This window comes from Misgurnus anguillicaudatus, chromosome 18, assembly GCF_027580225.2.
Source record: "Misgurnus anguillicaudatus chromosome 18, ASM2758022v2, whole genome shotgun sequence".
Lineage (NCBI taxonomy): Eukaryota > Metazoa > Chordata > Actinopteri > Cypriniformes > Cobitidae > Misgurnus > Misgurnus anguillicaudatus.
In genome coordinates, this window is record NC_073354.2 from 9272838 (window position 1) to 9294436 (window position 21599).

Here is a 21599-nt window from a genome sequence, read left to right on the forward strand (position 1 = left end):
TATATCAGCGAGCAATGAGTCTTCCAAGAGAAGTCAATTAAATTTTACAAAATGCCAGATAAAACACCACAGAAACTGTATTTCGCTACACTACTTGTTTTTAATCATCAGAATGGAAGTCAAGAGCCATGCACAAACATGTCATTAAAACAACACTTAACGTTCATTTTCAAAACTGTGCTACTCACCGAGTAGTTTGTGGTGTTCGTTCATGATTAAAAACAAGTAGTGTAGCAAATACAGTTTCTGTCGTGTTTTATCTGGCATTTTGTAAAATTCCATTGACTTCTCTTGGAAGACTCATTGCTCGCTGATATATCACTCCACCGCTGTGGTTGTAGTTTTTCGCTCGGTTTCTCTCAGAATAAATTTTTCCGAAAAACCAACGAACCACTCAGTCAAGAGACGCTTCTAAACGAGTCAAAAAATAAAGACACGACCCATTGTCAAATTTTTTGTGTCCATCACTGTAGTTCATCCAAAACAAACCAGAAATGAGACTCAAAGTGTTAAATACCGCAATTATCCTTTAATATACTGCAATACTGAGCCAGCCCACTAGAGACTGCAGGAGTCAATGTTCTGTGGTTGATACTGAATGGAGTAAAATAAAATAAGAGTGTTGTGAACCTAGTCATGCTCTCTTCATCTAAATTTTTCAGACAATAAGCTCCAAACACTCCAAAATACCTAGGCCGTCCATTGGCCACTTTTGTTCTGCTCCTACGATACGTCAGCGGCGCCGGCAAATTAGATGTGGCAAGATGCGACCATATTAGATGTAGCAGGAGTAGCAATGGTTATTTTTTTAATGTCTATGGCTTCATCAAGCTTTGCCATGTAGTTTGTTGGTTTCATGTTGTAGTAAAATTGTAGTCCAGTTCATGTTACCTCACCCCAATTCTGTCAAGCTTCCTGAGCTCATTTAAAACTTTAGCTGAATTTCAATCGCATCCATGTGCCTGATTCAGATGGGCAGAGTTTGTGTAATGGGAACTTTGGAAGAAGATAGGCAATTGTAATTATTATATGATAATATACTCATTTAAATCAGACTTGGGGAACAGATTAATGAAAACATAATTTTCTCTTTTCTCATCATTTGCATCCCATTCCGGCAATTCCTTTTTATGTTTAAAATGTGCTGTTCCTGCAGCACTACTGACTCACACAAGGACTGCTTGCCTGATGCTTAATTAATGATTATACAACAGTTCTTTCTGGTTCTCGAATCTGATTGGCTAAGAGCACTTCCCAGCCGTGCAGTATTCTACTGATAACATAACAGTAACTGCATCACTGTTTGTATCATTCCACCACCTACTGGTCATTTTAGATTTGGTGAGCAGTGGCGGCTCGTGACTGCTCGTCCAATGGGCGCTAATTCAAAATAAGTGTTCGGAGTGTCGTGTGTGTTGCTTGCGTTTTCAAAATATGTGTTTGTTGCACGTGTTTTGTCAAAATAAGTGCCTGCTGGACACGCGTCAAAACAGTTTATGATAAAAAAAGACGCTTGCGTTCACAAAATACACACAAAACACTCCTTTAACAGTAAACTTTGATTACGCATGAGATTATGCGAGTTTCTGGCAAACACAAGCGTCTCTTTTATCATAAACCTTTTAGACGCATCTGCAGCGGGCACTTATTTTGACAAGACACGTGATGCACACAGGATCTCTCGATGTGCAGACCACATATTTTGAAAAAAAGAACCACACACATGACGGGCTACATACATGTCGTGACGAACTTCGCATCGAGCGCCCTCGAAAAAGAAGTCACCGGCCGCCACTGTTGGTGAGGGAGGCTTCTTTAAACACTTGAGCCATATGGTCACATATCTGTGACTGGAAAAAGGCACCAGAGCAGATGGTCACACACACATCCACGGACTCAAATGCTCTCCTACCTGAAGTGCCCTTAAAAGGATGCAAAAACACCATTTGGAACTGCAGGTAAGGACTGCTCACTATAAATTGGGGCACTTGATGATTATTTTCGTGTGACATGACTGTTAAAACACGTTGTGAGATATCACTACTGATATTTGTAACACATAGAAACATCTCTCTGAATTAAATACACAATATAAAAAATTTTACAATAAAAAAATGACATCATAAAACACTTAATTATTCTGTTGTATGTACTGACAAGAACAAAGTGCAGTAATAAAGCGAGTGCTCAATTTCCTTCAATTAATGACAATACTATAACTTTTTCGAGAGGAAAAGAGGTAAAAGCCAATACAATACAAATAATGCCATATTCTCTCATTTGGTCTTTGGCTGAATGCAATTTTACATAGTTATTTAATGATAACATATTAACCCAATAAGTCTTTAAAGGGACTGTAAGTAGGATTTTAAATGTTTTATTAATCAAAATCAATGTCTTTATTCATAAATATGTCCTCGTTGGTGTCAAATGACCTCTACCAGTGATCTGACTTTTCTTTGTAAGATTAGAATTTCTTCTCTTTACTTACATTGAACTGGTAAGTCCAAAAAGGCATCCATATCGTTCCGCCGTATTGATAAACTATAATAGCAGAGAGGGACAAAAAGCACTTGCCTACCAACGCGTTTCCACAACGCTTTTTCATTCAGAACACTTCAACTAGCTGCAACAGACAAGGAGATCAGCGATTACATAACAGCTATCGTAGTTGCAACACGCATTTGGAAAGGGGAGGCGCTAGAGAGCACTGTTCGTTTGAATGCAAAATACAATTTCACCACTAGATGGGGGTAAATCCTACTTATTGCCCCTTTAAATAATTATATAAAATTGCATAACTATTTAAAGTTGCATGCTATGTTTAATGCACAAATGAAAGTAGCATCCCCCTACTGAATAATCCAGCGAAGACCAGTATAAGCTTCTAGCTGGTTTTAGCTGGTCCAAGCTGGTCCTCCCAGTCTGGCAAAGCTGGTCAAGCTGGTAGGTCAGCTGGTCTTCCAGCTTGGCCAGCTAAGTCCAGCTTAAAAAGTGACCAAAACACAGCTAGACCAGCTTAAAAAGTGACCAAAACACAGACCATCTTAAAAAGTGACAAAAACACAGCTAGACCAGCTTGCTACACCAGCAAAACCAGCTAAAACCAAGCTGGAAGACCAGCTAAAACCAGCTCACCAGCTTAAATATAAATATACAACCTAAAGCACGTTTTTAATTACATACTCAAGCAATAAGCCCCGCGAAGCAGTGGGTTACCAGCTAGGCGTTGTTCGGCACGACGGGAAGCGAAGTGCCTAAAACCCTATTAGCAATTATAAAATGCTGTAACCCCACTGCTTTGCAGGGCTTATTGCTTTTATAAAACGGTTAAATCATATGCATAGCAGGAATTCATAAAATAAAACACAAATAAGTTGTAATTATATTCGTACAAATATTACTCTGAATAAAGTGTGGCTAAAACAGAGCGCAGTTCCCAACCAACACAGATGCAGCAAAGACACAATGAAAATATGATTAAAGACTGTGGTGATCATTTTTATAAATTAACATTCATCTAATTTATACATTACCATTTATATCAAGCAACTGTTGAAGTGATGATCAAATATGCTTGGAAGCATACTTAACTCTTTCCCCGTCACGGTTTTTAAAAAAAGTTGCCATCCAGTTTTAGTTCAATGGTTTCCAGAAAAATTATCTTCTTTAAATAAACATATAATATATCAAATGAAAGAACAGACACTCCGCTTTCAAAAAAATAAAAAATAAAAACGTTTCATCCTACCTTCATTTGTTCTCTTATCACCTATAAAATTTTCAGCTAAAAGCGGAGATAATTCCATTTTTGTGAAGAACTTTTGTAAGAGATCAGATTCAGAGCCATGATCATAACACGCTGTTTTTAGTCTTGAGTGAATGCGTCAGTGTTTAAGTTGGGTAAGATCGCCACTCAGTGGATAATAGCGGAAATATGAATTTGAGGTTAAAGAACTCCTCAGGAAATCGCTTTCTCTTTATTGACGAGATGACTTAACAATATTTATTGACATTTATCTGCATATCGCCATAATTGTGCAATTGTTGAAAAATTAAAAAATGATTGAAGACTGTGGTGTTTATTTTCATAAATCAGTACGTAGCAACAGTGACGCATTGATTCTTATGTAATGCGGTCTGAACCGTGGGGTTACCGGGTATTTTATCAAGGCTAAGAACTCGTTTCAACCAATCAGAATGAAGGACCAGAACTGTCCATTTTATAAAAAAGAAGCTCAACACAGTAAAACCTTCATTAATTTTTGAAAATATCCAACAGGAATAGGAAGCTTGGAAAGCATAAATAAAAGCAACAAGCAATTTCTAAAATAAGGGACTACAAATCCACGAGTACCGTGGGGATGGATTGCGAAAGCGTGCATACGGTTTATACATTTGTAAAACTGAGGGAACAGTTTAATAAGTTGTACGGTGTATAAACTGAGGGGACAAACTACAATACCGTGATCATGGATTTGCAGGACTTGTTCTCTTTTCTGCCAGGCTCCGTACTACATTATGCATTTGCAGCAAATATTCAGAGTTCAGAGAGTTCAGAGAAACTTTATTGTCTATCTATATTTTTCTTTGGTTAAAAGGCTCTCATACAGTACAACATAACAATAGATACATACAATCCACAATGCATATTTAAAAAAAACATCTTTAAGATTAAAAAACAACCTCACACACAATCACTTAACCTTATACATCTCTAAATAATGTCTGATTTCTGTAAGATATTCAATGTAAACAAAGTGGACACAAAAATATCAGAACAGCATCATCTGCCTTTAGTTTATGCTCACAGGATTTATCTATTATCTAATTCTGTTAATCACTTGTTGGCCGTATTAAAAGTTCTTTTTATGTAGCGTCATTAAATGCAAAAATTGCATTTTCCTCAAAGCCACATGAATAAGAGGTATTAATCACACATGTTTCCAAAGGGGTACTGTATAATTTGAAATCATTCATAAAATGTGACAGATTTGGTTTACAAAGGGCCCATTTTGTTTTGTTTGTTTTTTGTCCTTTTTTATTGCATAACGACATCAAATACAAAAAAACACATTTTGCTCAATGCCACATGAACAAGCTGTATAATCAATCACATAGTTTGATAAATAAATTGAGTGCTTTTAAAATATTACATGTTTTCAGAGCTTTTTTGTTTCTTACTTTTTCCAAAGGGGTACTGTATAACTTAAAATCATTCATAAAACATGACAGATTTGGTTTACAAAGGACCCATTTTGTTTTGTGTATATGGTACTTAATACAATAAATAACTGTATAATATATTGTTCATTACTTTCCAAATGATCTCTCTCAAAATAAAAAAACACATCAAATACACCAATTTCTACTAATATAATTTTCCACATCTTTCCCAAAAAGTCTTGAGTAGATACAACGATGAAACAGATGCAAAATTGTTTCTTTTTCCTATTCACAAAATTCGCAAGCATTTGAAATATTAAGCTTAAATCTTTCCAAAACATAATAAGAATATTCATATGACAACAAATACAACTGTTTTTAACAACTGTTTTACCAAAATAATCCTTTCATTGAGCCAGTTTGATAGAAAAGTGATTTGTTTTTAAATAATATGTCTTTGTTATTCCAAATGCAATAACTGTGTGATGAGAAACTGTGTTTAAATCAAATTCCATGCTAACAGGGCCTGTTTATGGAAACCGGCCAGTTTAACCAGAATTTTATCAACAGAAGAATTACATTTCAACAAAAATGTATGCCCCCAATAGAGTTAAATATATATTTAGGAAATACATTCCAAACACTTTCTTTATTCTTCATAAATTCTATTAACCATCTAATCTTGAAAGTATAACTGTGTAATATAATTCAGAAACTCATGTTCTTTAATATTACACATGACCTCTTTTTTAAATCATGGGGCTTTTTTCTCCAGATAAAGTCATACAATATCTTATCCATTTTTTTTATCACAATAGGAGGCACATCTTAAGATAAAGAAATGTAGGCTATACAGATGTATAACCACAAATTACATTTATTTTTTGTTTCTTGGTTCAAAATTGGCTTCCTTGTTTTTCATTTTTTGCAAATAACTATACCAAGTTAACTGGTGTTTAACTGGAATACCTTCTATACGCCTATTGCCTAAGGGAGCAAACTTTTAGGGAAAACAAGATTTATCTAGACTAATTTTAAGGCCCGAAACAGCAGTGAATCCCTCAATACTCTTATGTATAACTGGAACCTCAAAAAAATACATAAATACAGCACGTGACGTGACTCACGTGACTCACATAGTGCGTAATGACGTACAGGGATTTGGTGTCACGTGACGCGCTGTGCGTACGCGGCGGAATTGTAAGTGAAGATGGCGGACGAGGAGGCCGAGCAGGACCGCAGCGAGCGGATCGACGCTTCCGACGCTTTTAATGCGTTCTCAGCGCGACTCGACGAGATAGCGGCGCCTTTAAAAAGCAGCACGGAGTCTCGGGACGAGTGCACGTCGCAGTACTGTTTTGACTTCTGTCAGGTAAGAGCAGATTAACCGACACAACACTCACAAACATCAGCCCTGCAACTCAAATACAATAAGTACGGTTCTGAGAACCGCTGCATGACTACCTAAAAACATTACTAGGGATATAATTGATGCGTTAATGCGTCTGTAGCGCATTTGTCGCGTTTTTGGTGTCGTTATTTGGCTACAGTGTGCATCACGCGCAGCACTGTAAACAAGCACGCAGCGCACGCACGCAAAGCTGCAGAATCAACGCTATGTCACTGTTAAACATCTATATTATCTATTAATGACGTCACATAGTCATCTATTAGCCATTGCAAAACATCATCATCACTGGGTGTGAGAAAAGGGCATTATAAATGAAACGTATTATTATAATCTGCAGTGAATGACAGATGATGATGGTGAAGATGAAGTGCAGTGAATGACAGATGATGATGATGATGATAATGATAAAGTGCAGTGAATGAGAGGTGTATATATTTTCATGATTCATTTAAACAGTAGATAAATTATTTCCAAACAGAAATAATTGACTACACTGTAGACCTTTACCATTTTTGCTTTGTGTTTTGGCTTTGAATTTTTCCTAAGGGCCCCTTAAAACCTTCTGGGGGACCCCTGATCTAGAATGCATTTCCCTAGGGGTGTGACGGATAACAAAACTTACGGTTCGGATCACATTAGATTTTTGAGGCATGGATCGGATAATTTTTTGGATCAACAAAAAAAGGGGTGGGGAAAATCTAATAAGAACAAATAAAAAAATTACAAACATTTATAACAAAGTAAAGTTAAAAGGTTAATTGAGGTTACTGTCTCTTTAAGATAAACACAGACCTGGTTTCTGTACGGATCAACTGTGATCCGTTACGCCCCTACCATTTTTGCTTTGTATTTGAAATTTTCTGGGGGCCCCTTAAAACCTTATGGGGCCCCCCAAATCTACAATTCACAATCTTTATGCGACTAAAGGCTGCTTTTGCACAGCAATGCAATAACAAAGGCAAAGCTTAATGATATTAAAGGAAAGTGGAACGATGAAGGATGTAGTGCGGATATTAATTATGGATTTACAAATCCTTGGTAACTCTTGGGATTATTTGGGAAGTACACAACTTCATAAAATATATCACATTGTGCAAGTTTTTGGATATTTTTATTACTAAAATCTTACATATTGTGGCTTTAACATATCATATGAATATGTGCACTGGGTATTAAAAAAAAACAAATAATAATAATAATTGAAACAATATTTTGTGATTTAATCTCTTACCCATCTGTATTTTCTGAATCAGCATGATGATATTGTTTATTACTTTTATAGAGGTAGTGTATGAGGATAATAGATGAGAATAGCATTATCAAACTTTGAGAAAAGATCGCTGATTACCTGTAGTTCAACAAGTGTTTTTGTGTGTAGTTGTATGTTAATGTTACTGTGATGAGATGAGTAAGGGAGTGTTCATGCAGTTGTGTTTTTGCTGTGATCGTTTGTTGACCATCCATCTACTATCGTGCATATGAATAAGTCCTTTTATCAGTGATATGTTTATTCTGCCCTTAACTTGAGATAAAATTAAGTTGTGGTAGTCTATAATTTCTTAAAAGCGGTGAATGTTTTTTACGAATCATTTTTCATTAATACCACTGATAAGTTGATATTAAATCAGTTCAAATCCATTTACACTGCAAATCCTAATGCACATAGACATTTGTTTACCTTTATCAAACATGTTTCTTATCTCACACTGAGAGTTGGTATTAAAGATACATTTAGCACAACCTCAGAGTCCTAATGTGTGACTCTTGCGTGTCATATCAAGCGTAAAACACATTGATCTGTAACCTGCAGAGAGAAACAACTGCTTGTATCTCATATTATAAAGATGGACACACTGCACCAGCAAAATGCTTCTGTAGTCTGACAAATAAATGTGCATGACATAAGAAATTGTTAAACATAAGCTTTGGTGGGTCTGTGTAAACAAAAATAGAAAATTCTAGTTTAATGTATATTGTGTTATTTCTGGACATACTTATAGTTTCTTAGTAGAATTGTACTCTTTTAAGCAACATTGAGAAAAGGTGTCTGCTTTATATTTGAACATGGGAAGTCTTACCTTTGACAAACCTTTGACCTTTAGTGCCTGATTTCCTGAATTAACAAACCTCCTTAGATGTTTGTGTGTGCATTTAAGAAATGAAATACATTGTGTTTTGGGATAATGATTAAAGCAAATGATTAGACTTGTTTAATGCTTCAATGGTATGTTGTAAATGGTCATGTTCATATTACAGCTTTTATGCATATGTTAAAAACGGCTACTGTATACAGTACAGATCAGTGCCAAAAGCCGGTAGTGATGCCAGACTTCACAAGTAGGGGTGTGATGAGACACTTACTCCACAAAATGAGACATGAGATTTTTACACTTTTTAAGAAATCTTAATGATAAAATATATAAATGGGAAACTGAAATGTTTTAACTAAATAAGGACTGTCACTAACAATTTTTTTTGGTAATTGGTAATGAAGTAATTAGACATTTTTTGGGTAATAAATAGGGATTTACCAATTGTTCGAAAGTGTTCGGCAGCCGAAAGTTTTCCGCCGAACAAATGAAAAGACCAAATACATTTTATTAAACAATGAGGTCTTTGATGACTAGGCATGGGCCGGTATAAGATTTTGGCGGTATGATAAACTTTAGCGTGTTATTTTCAAATGCCAGGTAAAAATAAAGCCTTTAAATTAAAATATGATTTAAAAATATATATATATTATTTTAGTAATGTATATTAAATGTAAACATCAAATCAATCACATGACTTAATGATTTAATGAATTTTGTATAAACACAGCTCATAACCTTGGAGACGGTATCACAGAACATTTTAGTGGTTTTGAAACCTTGACTGTTTAAAACCTCGGTTTACCTTGAAACCGGTAATCGGCCCATGCCTATTGATGACATGATCAATTAGCAACCAGTGCACAGTGAGAGAAGCGCAAATACAGCAAACATGTTGGTTAACGCATTTTAAAGTGTCCATGAAAGACACGAAAACATACAGCAGTACAAGTTTCAAATAACCTTTAAAATTATAATAATATATAATGCTTTTATATATAATAAAAAAATTATAATAATGCAATAATTATTGGTTCAAAACAAATGTTTTTTATTAAACAAAAACAAAACTATGTAAGAAAAACGGCTGTTTTTGAAGGGTTGATTGTGTTTATAGGGTGCACATTATATATGCGTTATTATTTATTGTCATATTTTCATCACTGAGTGTTTGTCTTCAGTAAGCTTGGGTCCTATGGCATTAAATATTTTAATAACATAAAGAACTTATTAAAAGATAAAAAAACTCTACCATGATATGTCATCACAATATAAAATGAATCCTAATGTCATAAAAGTTATATATCATCAAAGAGTTTACATATCAACTTGAAGAATCAGTACCAGGCATTGTTATCAGCCAATCATGAAGACAGCAAATATTGGTACTCTGTATCAGCTGCAAAAATCCTGATTGGAGCATCCCTACTAACCACCTACCACACGTTGTCCAGAAACGTCACGCACCTTTCCATTGTGGGTAGTGACTATGACTGACTGTTGTTACACTGAACGCCCACAACAGATATCTCTGATCATTATTGACTGTCTGAGGCGCTGCACGCTAGCCAAGTTGACTGTTGCAGGTTTTCTAATGGTAGAATTCAGAAGGTTGCCATTTCCATAATATAAGTATCTTTGCTGAAAGTGCGCCATAGATACAAGCTGGAGGTGAGGACAGGAAAAGTGCCCTTCGTATGCTGCTTGGATATAATTACAACAAACAGTGCATCAACGACTTAGAAAGCGAGGTGAACAACTAGAAAAATAACACTTGATGATAATGAACCCTTTGATATGGACGTATGGACTTTCCTGCGACTGTTACCAGAGTGCCCATGTGAGGCAAGTTTAAGAAGTGAAATCATAATCAAGGGCCCCTTTATGTGTAAAGAAATTGTGTTAAAATGCAGTACTTTGAGATACATTTTCAGTGGATTTTTTTAGGGATTTGTCTGTAATGACCAACTAAGCAGTATTGACTAATGACCAATGGTTAATCGAGTATGGCCACTTTGCTTGGGATCATTTCAGGCATTGGTGGAGTTTGCCAGTCTGTGGAAGATAGACGAGGAACCATTAGCAGTACTGGAGGTTTACGTCATCGCTCTTCTCAGCTTTACACAGGTGACCTCATACCTTTCTGTAAAGTGTGAAAAGGTGCCTGTCGTACTCGAAAGACTTTCACTGTAAGTATGCACTTAACAGTTTATGTAAGAATACTTGATTGTTTCTGTTTTTATTTCATATACTTTTACTTCTCTATTAGTGCTGTGCGATAGACTGGTTCAAACAATAAACCAATCTGAATTATGCACATGGTACGAATACTGACTTATCAACACAATTTAAGAGTGGGATTCCTCATGCTAAACATAGGCAAAGTGTCAAAAAAGCAGTTGAACGTGTGACGAGTATTTCTGTGCCGAATGCACTTCGCCAGGGTTTATACAAGTTTTTTTCGAACATGGGTACATCCAACGTAGCATGGGTAGACCTCACTTATCATTTCTTTTATGGGCATGTCCCCCGAAGAAGCATGGTCATATGTTAATCAGTTATTATGTGTTATTTTTCCTTCTGTAGGAGTTGTGTAGAGTTGCTGATATCTCTGCACCAGAATGTCCCAGATGCACTGTGGGAAAGGTTTAGGTCAACTGTTCAGGTAAATTAAACAATGCATTGGTCAGCTTTACCATCTTTGGACTGTTATTCTAAACTGACAGATAAACAAACAAAGCAAATGCTGTTTCCTTTCACTACTAATTTTGTATTGGTTTCAAGACTAATGGTTGTAAAATAATGTTTATATTGTGGGCTACTACTTGTGTATAGATTGCCCATTCATCGGTGCAGGAGAAGGAAATTTCCCAGCTGATGATGCTCTTCACCCTCTCACAAGAGCAAGGCATATGGACCAATCCAACACTGCAGAGTATCCTTAAAAATGAAACGCCAGCTCAAGAGAAAGGTGCGATTATCTTCATTTTCCTCTTTAAATCAATCGAGGAACCGACACCAGCAGTCTGAGATTCTTCTTTTTATCTCTTTAGTTCATGAGTTCCTCACTCTTGAAGGACCAACATTGCTTATGCTGCGAGTCAAACACCTGATCAAAGAGAATTGTGTTGAGCAGGCTGCATTGCTGGCCAAGGCCTGTGCTGAGATCTCTCAAATTGAAGAAAATGGACACTTCAAACAGACATACCTGGTTTGTTTGTGCACTATTGCTCCACAGGAAATTGTAATGGAAGAGGTAAGACATTGAATTGGGAATATGTACTTATGAATTTGCATGCCATCATTCTGGTTTAGTTCAGAGCTTCATTCAATAAATATTCTGCTTTATTAAAAAGCTAAGAATTCAAACTTGAACTTTCTGATAGTTTTCGTCAGTAGGTCCTTGGAGTTTGTTTTTCATACACCTAAAACACAAATGAAACGGCTTTTACATGACTTTTTTTCTTTTTAGCTCTCGAGAGTGGACTGTCGTGATGCTTTAGAGATGATTTGCAACCTTGAGGCAGACGGTGATGAGAAAGCTGCGTTTACTTTGTGTTCTGGTTTTTTGACCCGTCAAATTCTTCAAGAGGATTCTTACTGTGCTTGGTAAGTTACAAAAGTTACCAGCGTTAAAAAGATAAGTGTGGAATTTCATAATGCAACATTCGCCTTGATAAGAAATTTCAGCTCATTGTCAAAAACAGGGCTGCGCAGTACAACCGAAATGATTGAAATATCCCAGGTGTTTATATGGCAATAATAGTTTGCAATAACTGAATAATTTGAATTCTTCCAAAGGCTATGTATAGTAAAAGTTTATCAGACGGTCTGGAATACTTTGACGTGTGGAAAATGATCAACGATCAAAAAAAATGTGAAATGTATGGTTTTTAGTATTTAAACATTTTAATAAGTTCAAATTGATTTCACAAACATTTTATTGCATATCTATTATCACATCAAAAATTGTCTTTGATATTGTGCAGCCCTAGTTAAAAACATGCATGATAATTTATATTCTAAATATTTTGATGTAAAGATCTTGTATGCTCTCTTGGCAGGGAGCTGACTCTGTTCTGGGGCAAACTACTGAAGAGATTAGAACCTTCAGAGCAAGGCTTTTTAGACAGATGTCGTCAAATGTCGCTTCTGTCCAAAACTGTGTTCCATCTACTCTTTTTCGTTAAAGTCGTCCAGTCGGAGGTGTGCCTTTTTTCATCTCATGCTTCATGTAATTATTTTAGAAAAACATTTAAATGTCTTGGAAACACTAACCAAACCTTTATCTATCTGTAGATGGATAAAGATGGACTGCCGACTTGCATTGAGATGTGTATACGAGCTCTCCGAATGGAGTCGTGTGAAGATAGCACCAAGGCCACAGTCTGCAAAACCATTTCCTGCCTGTTGCCCTCAGACCTGGAGGTTAAACGGGCCTGCCAGCTGACACAGTTTCTCTTGGAGCCGACGGTTGACTCCTATTACGCGGTGGAGACTCTTTACAATGAGCCAGACCAGAAGCTAGAGGAGGAACATCTACCAGTACCGAACTCACTGCGTTGTGACCTGATTTTAGTCCTCAAAACCCAATGGCCTTTTGACCCTGAGTTCTGGGACTGGAAGACATTAAAACGCCACTGTTTGGGTCTTATGGGAGCGGAGGCCTCCATTGTGTCCTCTATTGATGAACTAAATGATGGTGACCCTGAGGCATTAGAGGAAGAGGCAAACTTGTTCGGTGGGGAGTTTAAGGATGTGAATCAGCGGTTTCTGGATACAACTAATGAACTGAATGAAATAGCAGATCAGAAGCAGAAGAACAGAGAGATTAAAAAGTTGAGAGAAAAGGGCTTTGTTTCTGCTCGGTTCAGGAATTGGCAGGCTTACATGCAATATTGTGTTTTGTGTGATAAGGAGTTTCTCGGTCACAGAATAGTGCGACATGCGCAGACTCACTTTAAGGATGGACACTACACCTGCCCAATATGTTTAGAGACCTTTGATGCAAGAGAGACTCTCGAACCACACGTTGCGTCGCATGTGAAACTTTCATGTAAAGAACGTCTGGCAGCGATGAACACGAGTAAGAAATTAGCCAACCCAAAAACCGCCGCTCCTGTCATAGCAGCTCTGAAAGCTAAAAGTGAAAATCAGCTGCGAAAGACCAAAGCAAAAAACAACTGCAACAAGGACTCCAAAAAACTCCTTAATGGAGATGCAGATGACTCTGAGCGTTTGGACTTAAAGGATGGTAGCGAAGGGAGTATTTGCCCGGTTCAGAGCTGCCGGAAGGGATTTAAATACTTTCGTAATCTTCTTGCTCACGTAAAAGATCACGGTGACAACGAAGAAGCAAAACGCTTCCTTGAAATGCAGAGCACAAAAGTAGTGTGTCAGTATTGCCGTCGTCAGTTTGTCAGCGTTGATCACCTGAACGATCACCTACAGGTACACTGTGGCACGAAACCCTACATTTGCATACAGCTTAATTGCAAAGCCAGTTTTGACTCTAATGCTGAACTTCTTGTACATAAAAAAGAACACCCAATCTTCAAGGCTAAGTGTATGTTTCCAGGTTGCGGCAAGATTTTTCATGAAGCCTATAAACTGTATGACCATGAGGCACAGCATTACAAAACATTTACCTGCAAAGCACCAGACTGTGGTAAAGTGTTTCATTGTCAGGCCGAGTTAGATCTCCACACTGAGGGTCACGTCACAAAAGAGGAAGGCCAGAGCACTGACAGCCAACCTACAGAACCTTATCAAGAACAATTGCATCAGCCAGACCCTGCCTTGGTCACGCATTTAAATGGCATTGGCATGGATCCTCTTGTGGACCGTCCGTCAGCCACGGTGTTAGTAAAGCATTCTGTCGAAAAAATGTTAAACGTTGCTTTTGCAGTTTCCTCTGAAGGGTCTGTGAATCCAGAAATAGGTAAACCTAAACCGCAAGAACAGAATCCCATTTATCAGCAGATCCCTCAAACTAATGACCATCTGACCCAGGCAGCTATGGGTGCGCACATGTCACATTTAAATCAGTTTGGACCAGAGGAATCTCTCCTGGAGGCATTGATGAATGATTCAGATCCTATTCCCTCTACATCTTCATACCAGAGCTTATTAGAGGACTTTCTGCCTGTTCCAGCGACAGATGTTTTGCAAGACCAGCTACCAACCACTGATTCGGGTAAGACTTTATTATACAACAATACAAATGGTGTGTTTGGGCAGTACAGTACCAATCCTTTGGGTCAGATTCAGACGCAGTATTCAAACATCTACCCTAATAACATGACGCCACAAACACAGTCTTGTCACAGTGCAACGCCACTTGTGTCACTGGGTCAGATGGTTCCACCTGTTTCACAAACACTTCCGCTTCAAATAGCTCCATTACCACCAAGTAATGGACAAACATCTGAAATGAAAACTGTCCAACCGGCAGGCACAAACAGCGCTGTAGAAGTGGTGAAAGAAAAAGAAAGACACAAATGTCCACATGATTCATGTACTCGAGACTATAGCTCTTACAGGAGTGTAACTAAGCACATGAAGGCTGTTCATCCTGATTTTTACACACAGTGGAAACTAGCGAAGAAGAACAATGTGGCACCCCGTTCCGTTTCTATGAAAGGACGTGTCAGTTCAGTTCGACGAGACAAGATGGGTCAAAGAGTCCCTGTCCCTGTTGTTCAAACACAGAACCACCTTAGTCAACCTAATCCTTTCTCAACAAACTGCATAAACCCCAGTTTTCCTTCTGTCACCTCTCATATAACTGCTCCCCCCACAGGCCATATCCAAACCAATGGAATGGACAACATATTGGATCCCATTGTGACCTCTCAACTTGGAAATGGTACAAATCAGTCTCAAATGCCATCTGGCCACTCATGGGACTCCAGGAACAATTCATTGCCCCAACAACAGACATGTCATTCCCAGGCAATGACTCAAAACATGAACACCATGTCAAATAGTAATTTTACTCCTCACTTGGACACAGCTTCTAGTGAAAATCCCCTGCATAGAGGAATGCACTATATTACTCTACAATCACAGAATGATTCTAACATTTCACCTGCGCCAATACCAGTGGAGAGTGTTCAAAAGCTAAATGGACCCACCAATCACAGTTTGCATTCACTTGGCAACATCCATCCACCTCAACAAGTCATGTGTCCTAATATGATGGGAGTTGGTAATTCTGTAGCAAATCCAACTTTGTCCTCTGCTCAAACGTCTGTGTTACCCTCTTACACTGACAGACTGAACAGTTCAATTCCTAAAGATTCATCCGTATCTTCCTACTGTCAACAAACAAGCAATGATACTTTCTCTGGAGTAACACACACTGAGTGTGTTGTGAAGATGGAAAGGGAGAAGGATCCAAATTTACATATACCACTATCAAGCAATGGAGCTGCCCCATTAGATGAGAGTTCTTCTCATAATAACACTGGACATGTGTCAGACGCCAAGGTAAAGAAAAAGGTCAAACGAAACAGAAAAACAAAGTACCCATCCATTATTAAAGATGGAAAGTTTATTTGTTGCAGGTGCTTTCGAGAATTTCCAAGTCCTAAATCTCTTGGAGGGCACTTATCAAAGCGTTCTTATTGCAAATCATTTGAGGAAACTGACCTAACGAATGATCTTCCCAGCTCCTTTCTTGATCTTCTCAATTCACCTCATCCAACACCTTCCTCATATGTGAACCTGGAACTGTCTGTGCACCCACCAGTAAAAGGCCCTCTTGATCCGAAACTATTTCCCAATGTCACTTATCCCCAAGCTAATGGTTCCATTCACACGAACAATGATAAACGGATAGAAGAAGTGTTCAGGCAAAGCACATCAAATTTGTGTGTGAGCTCTGGACAAGAACAACAGATGCTTCCTGATGCCGGCAGGGTGTATACTCAAAGCAATCGCATGTCAGAAACTAGTGTTATACAGCACACAGATAGTGTAAAACATCAACTACAAGCAAGTTACCCAGAGCTGTCCAACCCTATTTTTAATGATGGTCTTAGCGATCCTCTTCTTTCTCAGTTGTTAGCTGAGGACCACTCTGCATCCTCTCCGGGTAGTGGATCTTCAGATCATGTCAGTCAAATTCTTCAAGCTAAAAGTATAAATAAAATGAAAGAGAGCAAGGACAAAACATCTGTCGTCAATGCAAATGAGTTATCAAATGATGGACTTCTGGCAGCCATGGCCAGTCTTGCTCATAATTTAGTGTCTGAAAAGAGTGTCAAAGAAAGACTGCGTGAACAGATATTGGCTGGAGACCCCAACAAAAAACCCAGCAGTTTGCCTGGTGAATCAAGTGTTGAAAGTCCCTGCTCGCAAATGTCTGTAGCAAGTCCGGTGACTGGAGATATGCAGCGTAGCTCAAACGTTATTCAGAATGTGGCTCAAAATGAACAGGAAATTTTGGGAAATGCTGCTGGGAGTTCTGCCAAAACTGTTCTGGAGTTGGGAGACATCAATCCGAACGAGGGCTTAGTTCAAACCAAGTCCTCTGCCTCGGTAGGACCTGCTGTGAATGACCAAATCACAGCCAAAGTGGACGAAATCTTAGAAATTCAAAAGGCTTTTGAGAAGCTTAACCTAGACAGAGATATCAATGAAGATAGCAGCACTGTCAGTGGTCCTACCGTGAATGACGAGAAGCCTAATAAGCCAGTAGAGTCCAAAGGTTCACCCACTGAGATACCAAGTTTTGTGAAACCATTTGGATGTGATGCAAAGGGTTGTACTTACAGAGCAATGACAAAAGATGCTCTTATTAAACATCTCATCAAACTGCACAATTACACAGATGACATGCTCGCTCAGTTAAAAGACCAGTTTAATGTTGCCCCTTTCACCTGTCAAAAATGTTCCAAGGCATTCACACGCAACTCCAACCTCAGAGCTCATTATCAAACAATTCATAATTTTTCACAGGAAGATTTGAAGAAAATGAAAATGAATCATCAGTCGATTCAAATGCCGAAGGAGAGTGACACAGGAAGCCCTTGCCCAGTGCCAGAATTTGTGTCCAATCAAGTGAATAACATGCCACTTCCAGATGTGCGTCAACAGCAAGAAGCTGCTACAGTTACATCAAAGTCCTTGAAAGTGAATAAAATCAAAAAATCTAAATGCGTCATCCCATCACTTGTCCAGCAACCTGCTGTCGTTCCTCAAGGCAAACGTCTTGCTATAAAAAAACAGGCAGTAACTTGGGAAATTCCGATTCCTATACAGCCTTCAGTCATTGTGTCTGGTCATTCTTCAGTAAATCCAAAAGTAGATCAGCCTCCTAATACATGGTGCCCTGGTCAGGTGCATGGCTCCCCTCTTAAAGAACTTCTACCTATGCCTCCCTTAACCCAAAACCCGTCAGCACCTGCAAAAAAAGCAAATAAGTCAGTTGACATGAAGCCCAAACCTAGCAAGCCCCGACCGGCAAAGCCAAAAGAATCTCCCAAAAAAATAAAAGAGAAAAAAGTAGAAAATGATGATGCATTTAGTCCCTACAGACCTTATCGTTGTGTTCACCATGGCTGTGTGGCGGCATTTACAATTCAGCAGAATTTGATTCTACATTACAAAGCGGTGCATCAGTCGGCTTTGCCTAAATTTGAGGTGAACAATCAAGATGAGCAAAACGATGAGGAGACAGAGGAAAAGAGTAAGAATGAGGAGAATGAGGACACTCCAGATAGTGAAATTAAGGAGGTGGATGAGTTCAGGTGTCAAGTCAAAGACTGTTCTTGTATTTTCCAATCAGTTCCAGACTTGCTTCAGCATTACCTTCAGCTGCACAAGTTAACCCTCGAGAAAGCAGGTGCCATGATGTGTAGCATCAATCTGGGCCGGTTTCAGTGTGATCAGCCAGACTGCTCTGAGACTTTTACAGGCTTCTGGAAGTACGTCAATCATGTCGATACAGAGCATAAAGATATAAAAATCTCTCAAGTTGATGCTGTGGAGGGCTTGTTCAGATGTCAGGTGGAGGGTTGTGAATGTGCTTACAGCACACGGTCAAATCTACTGCGGCACACCATGAAGAAACACCATGATGTTTACAAACGACTGCTCATGAACCCACAAGAAGGCAAGCGGGTTAAACTCGGTCGTCCAAGGAAAAATCCTTTGGACGTCGTTGAAAAAGAAAACCGCGAAACGAACAAGAAGCCAATAAAAAAGGGGTGTCTGAAAAAGAAAAAAGATAAGAAAAACAATTGGACCAAATATGGAAAGCCCATTTTGAAAACACAGGAAGAAGCTTCTGCGATGTGCACAAAAAGATTACAACTGCAGTACGCTTGTATGATAAAGGGCTGTGAAACTGTGACCGGTTCAGAAAGAAATATAATGAAACATTACCTGCAGCATGGTCTCCCAAAACAGTACCTGGAGGAACAGAGAAGCAACTTTATATACTGTAAAAAGTTACCCCGATCCAGATATAAAGGGGTCGCGTCCAGAAGTGACGACACTGATAAATCTGCGGAGAGCTCAATCGAGACGTCTGATAACGAGGAAACTGTTGAGCCGGGTCCGAGCGAATCTGAGTTCTCAAAACCCACATCTGAGAAAGAAAGCACGGAGGATGCAGATCTGTCGGACATTAAGCCTTCCACAGACACGTGTTCAGAGATATCGGTAGTGGTGAAACGCCGGAGGGGACGCCCACGCAAAGGCGATGGCAAAACAGACAGATCGTTAGGACGTAACAGGACGACAAGGCCGAGGACCGTGAGAAGCTGTGCTGTGAATTATCTGGACGTAAACTCTGATTCCACCTCCTCTAGCGCTACTCTGACCCAGGAGGATGTCTCTGATCAAAACACACCATTGAATTCGTTCAAGCCCATGGGATTTGAGGTGTCCTTTCTTCAGTTTCTTAAGGAATCAAGGACATCCAATAAGCGAAAGGCAACAGTACCGATAAATGGAAGTTCATGTAAACGGATGGCTGCTTTCCATCTAAAGACCGCGACAGTGGTGTGCAGAAGATCCGATGCAATAATGCCCTCACGGGATGTCCTCCAACATGTTGAATTTAAAAATCCCCAAAAGTTGACTTCTCTCAGCAATGTCACGTTTGAAGTGCATAAAGTCTTTTCTGATGTCCTTGAACTTCTGCTCAAACAGCTTCATGAAATGCGACCCACAGTGATTCTTGAAAAAGAAAATTAATTTACATAAACTTTTGTTGTCAGAACTCAGGATTAAGGTTCATTGCTGCAAACCGGTGTCTAGTCAAATGGTTTTATCTATGGTATGACTGCATATGGACTGAATGCAGAACAGCTGTTGCTCGTCGAAGGAGCTGTGGAATTTGTTTTAATTGTAGAAAACACTACGTGCCCTTGATCTTAATGACCCCTATAGTATGATGTTTATAACTTGTCAAGACAGCTTGTGTATGTTAACCTCACGTGATAGTTGCAGTAGGTGATGAAATACCTCTAAAGCATGCGTGTCCTTATATAAAGCCCATCAGCACATTTTTCTTGCCTTGATTTTGGTTCCTTTATTATTTGTTTTGAGTATTGGATAGGCTCATGACTTTGTAATATTCTATTGGACTTTTTCTATCCAAACTGAAAGTGATTCATGATCATTTCTGAGGTTATGTGCTGTGTAAGAATTGTAACCGTTTTGGTCATGTTTACCTTGTAAATTTAAAAATTTGTCAAAAATGTTGTCTGGTTCTTTGATCAACTACTGCCACCAGCAGTCTGTATGTTACTTAATAGATACCACTTTAATACAGCTTGCATTTTCTTACTTTGTCTTGGACTCATTCTTAATGACAAAGTTTGATTTTTACACGTATTTAGTCATTCAGCAGATGCATCTTTCCAAAGTGACTGGCGATTCATTTTAGTGCCAGTAGTACAATATTTTAAGTTTTGTCACAACATTGTGTTAACAAGTAGTGTTAGCAAGTACACAGGGAGATGAAGGAAAGAGCGAATTAGTCTAGATTTTTTGCACTTCTGTTAACCATCATCCTGATCCGAGTAGTTCAAAATTCGATTAGTATCGATCTTTTCAGTGGCCATTATACACTTTCAGAGAAAAAGTTACAAAAGTTGCCACTGGGGTGGTACCTTTAAATAAGGCCCTAATACCTATTATTTAGGTACCGGTTTGTACCTTTAAGTATGTACCTTAGCGGTACCATGTGCACCTGGCTTTTAGGTACGAAAGTGTACTGCTTGAGAAGGTACCACCGCAGTGACAACTTTGGTACATTTTTTTGAGAGTGTACAAGGAGAGCAGGTTGGATGATGCCATTACATACATAATGAAGGCAAGTGAGAACGTTATCAAGCTGTAAAATTACAATATTTACTATAAAATAACAGAGAGAATCATTGAAAGAACCACTTGATGAAAACACTGTTAACAGATCTCACAGTAATTTGTACAATTTTACGAGTTGGCTATTTTGAATCCCATATGGCAAATATATATATATATATATATATTCAAATATAATTTTAGATATATTTCAAAATATACAAAAAATGCCCAAAAAATATATGTACTGAAATATATATTGAAAATATTTTTCACATATATTATTGCCCATTTTTGTATTTTTTATATTATTTAATATTTTTAAGCATTTAAATATTCACTTTGCATTGGAAGAAAAATGTATCTTACAAACCTGTAAACAACCGGAAACTGAAAAAATATACTTATAATTTTATACAAACATATAGACTTTATACGTATACTTTATACATTTTATTCAAACTTTTTGTTTGGCCAGAAAAAAATATTTTTTGCCGTATGGGATGTAAAATTAGAAACGGATTTGTTGCCCCTGAAATACGTTTTAAATTATTTGTTAATATGAAGGTTAAAACAAAGCTTTACCCTTCTAAAAAAAACAATAGACACCA

General features: G+C 38.1%; 1 protein-coding gene across 1 annotated transcript; it reads left to right on the top strand.

Moving 5' to 3' along the window:
- Positions 1-6331: 6331 nt before the first annotated feature.
- Positions 6332-20469, top strand: znf292b (zinc finger protein 292b). The gene is made up of 8 exons (XM_055185616.2): positions 6332-6538; positions 10702-10856; positions 11254-11332; positions 11503-11638; positions 11721-11923; positions 12140-12276; positions 12732-12873; positions 12967-20469. Exons 1-8 carry the CDS (start codon positions 6377-6379, stop codon positions 19873-19875), a joined length of 7923 nt encoding a protein of 2640 aa, XP_055041591.1. The 5' UTR covers positions 6332-6376; the 3' UTR covers positions 19876-20469.
- Positions 20470-21599: the final 1130 nt, after the last annotated feature.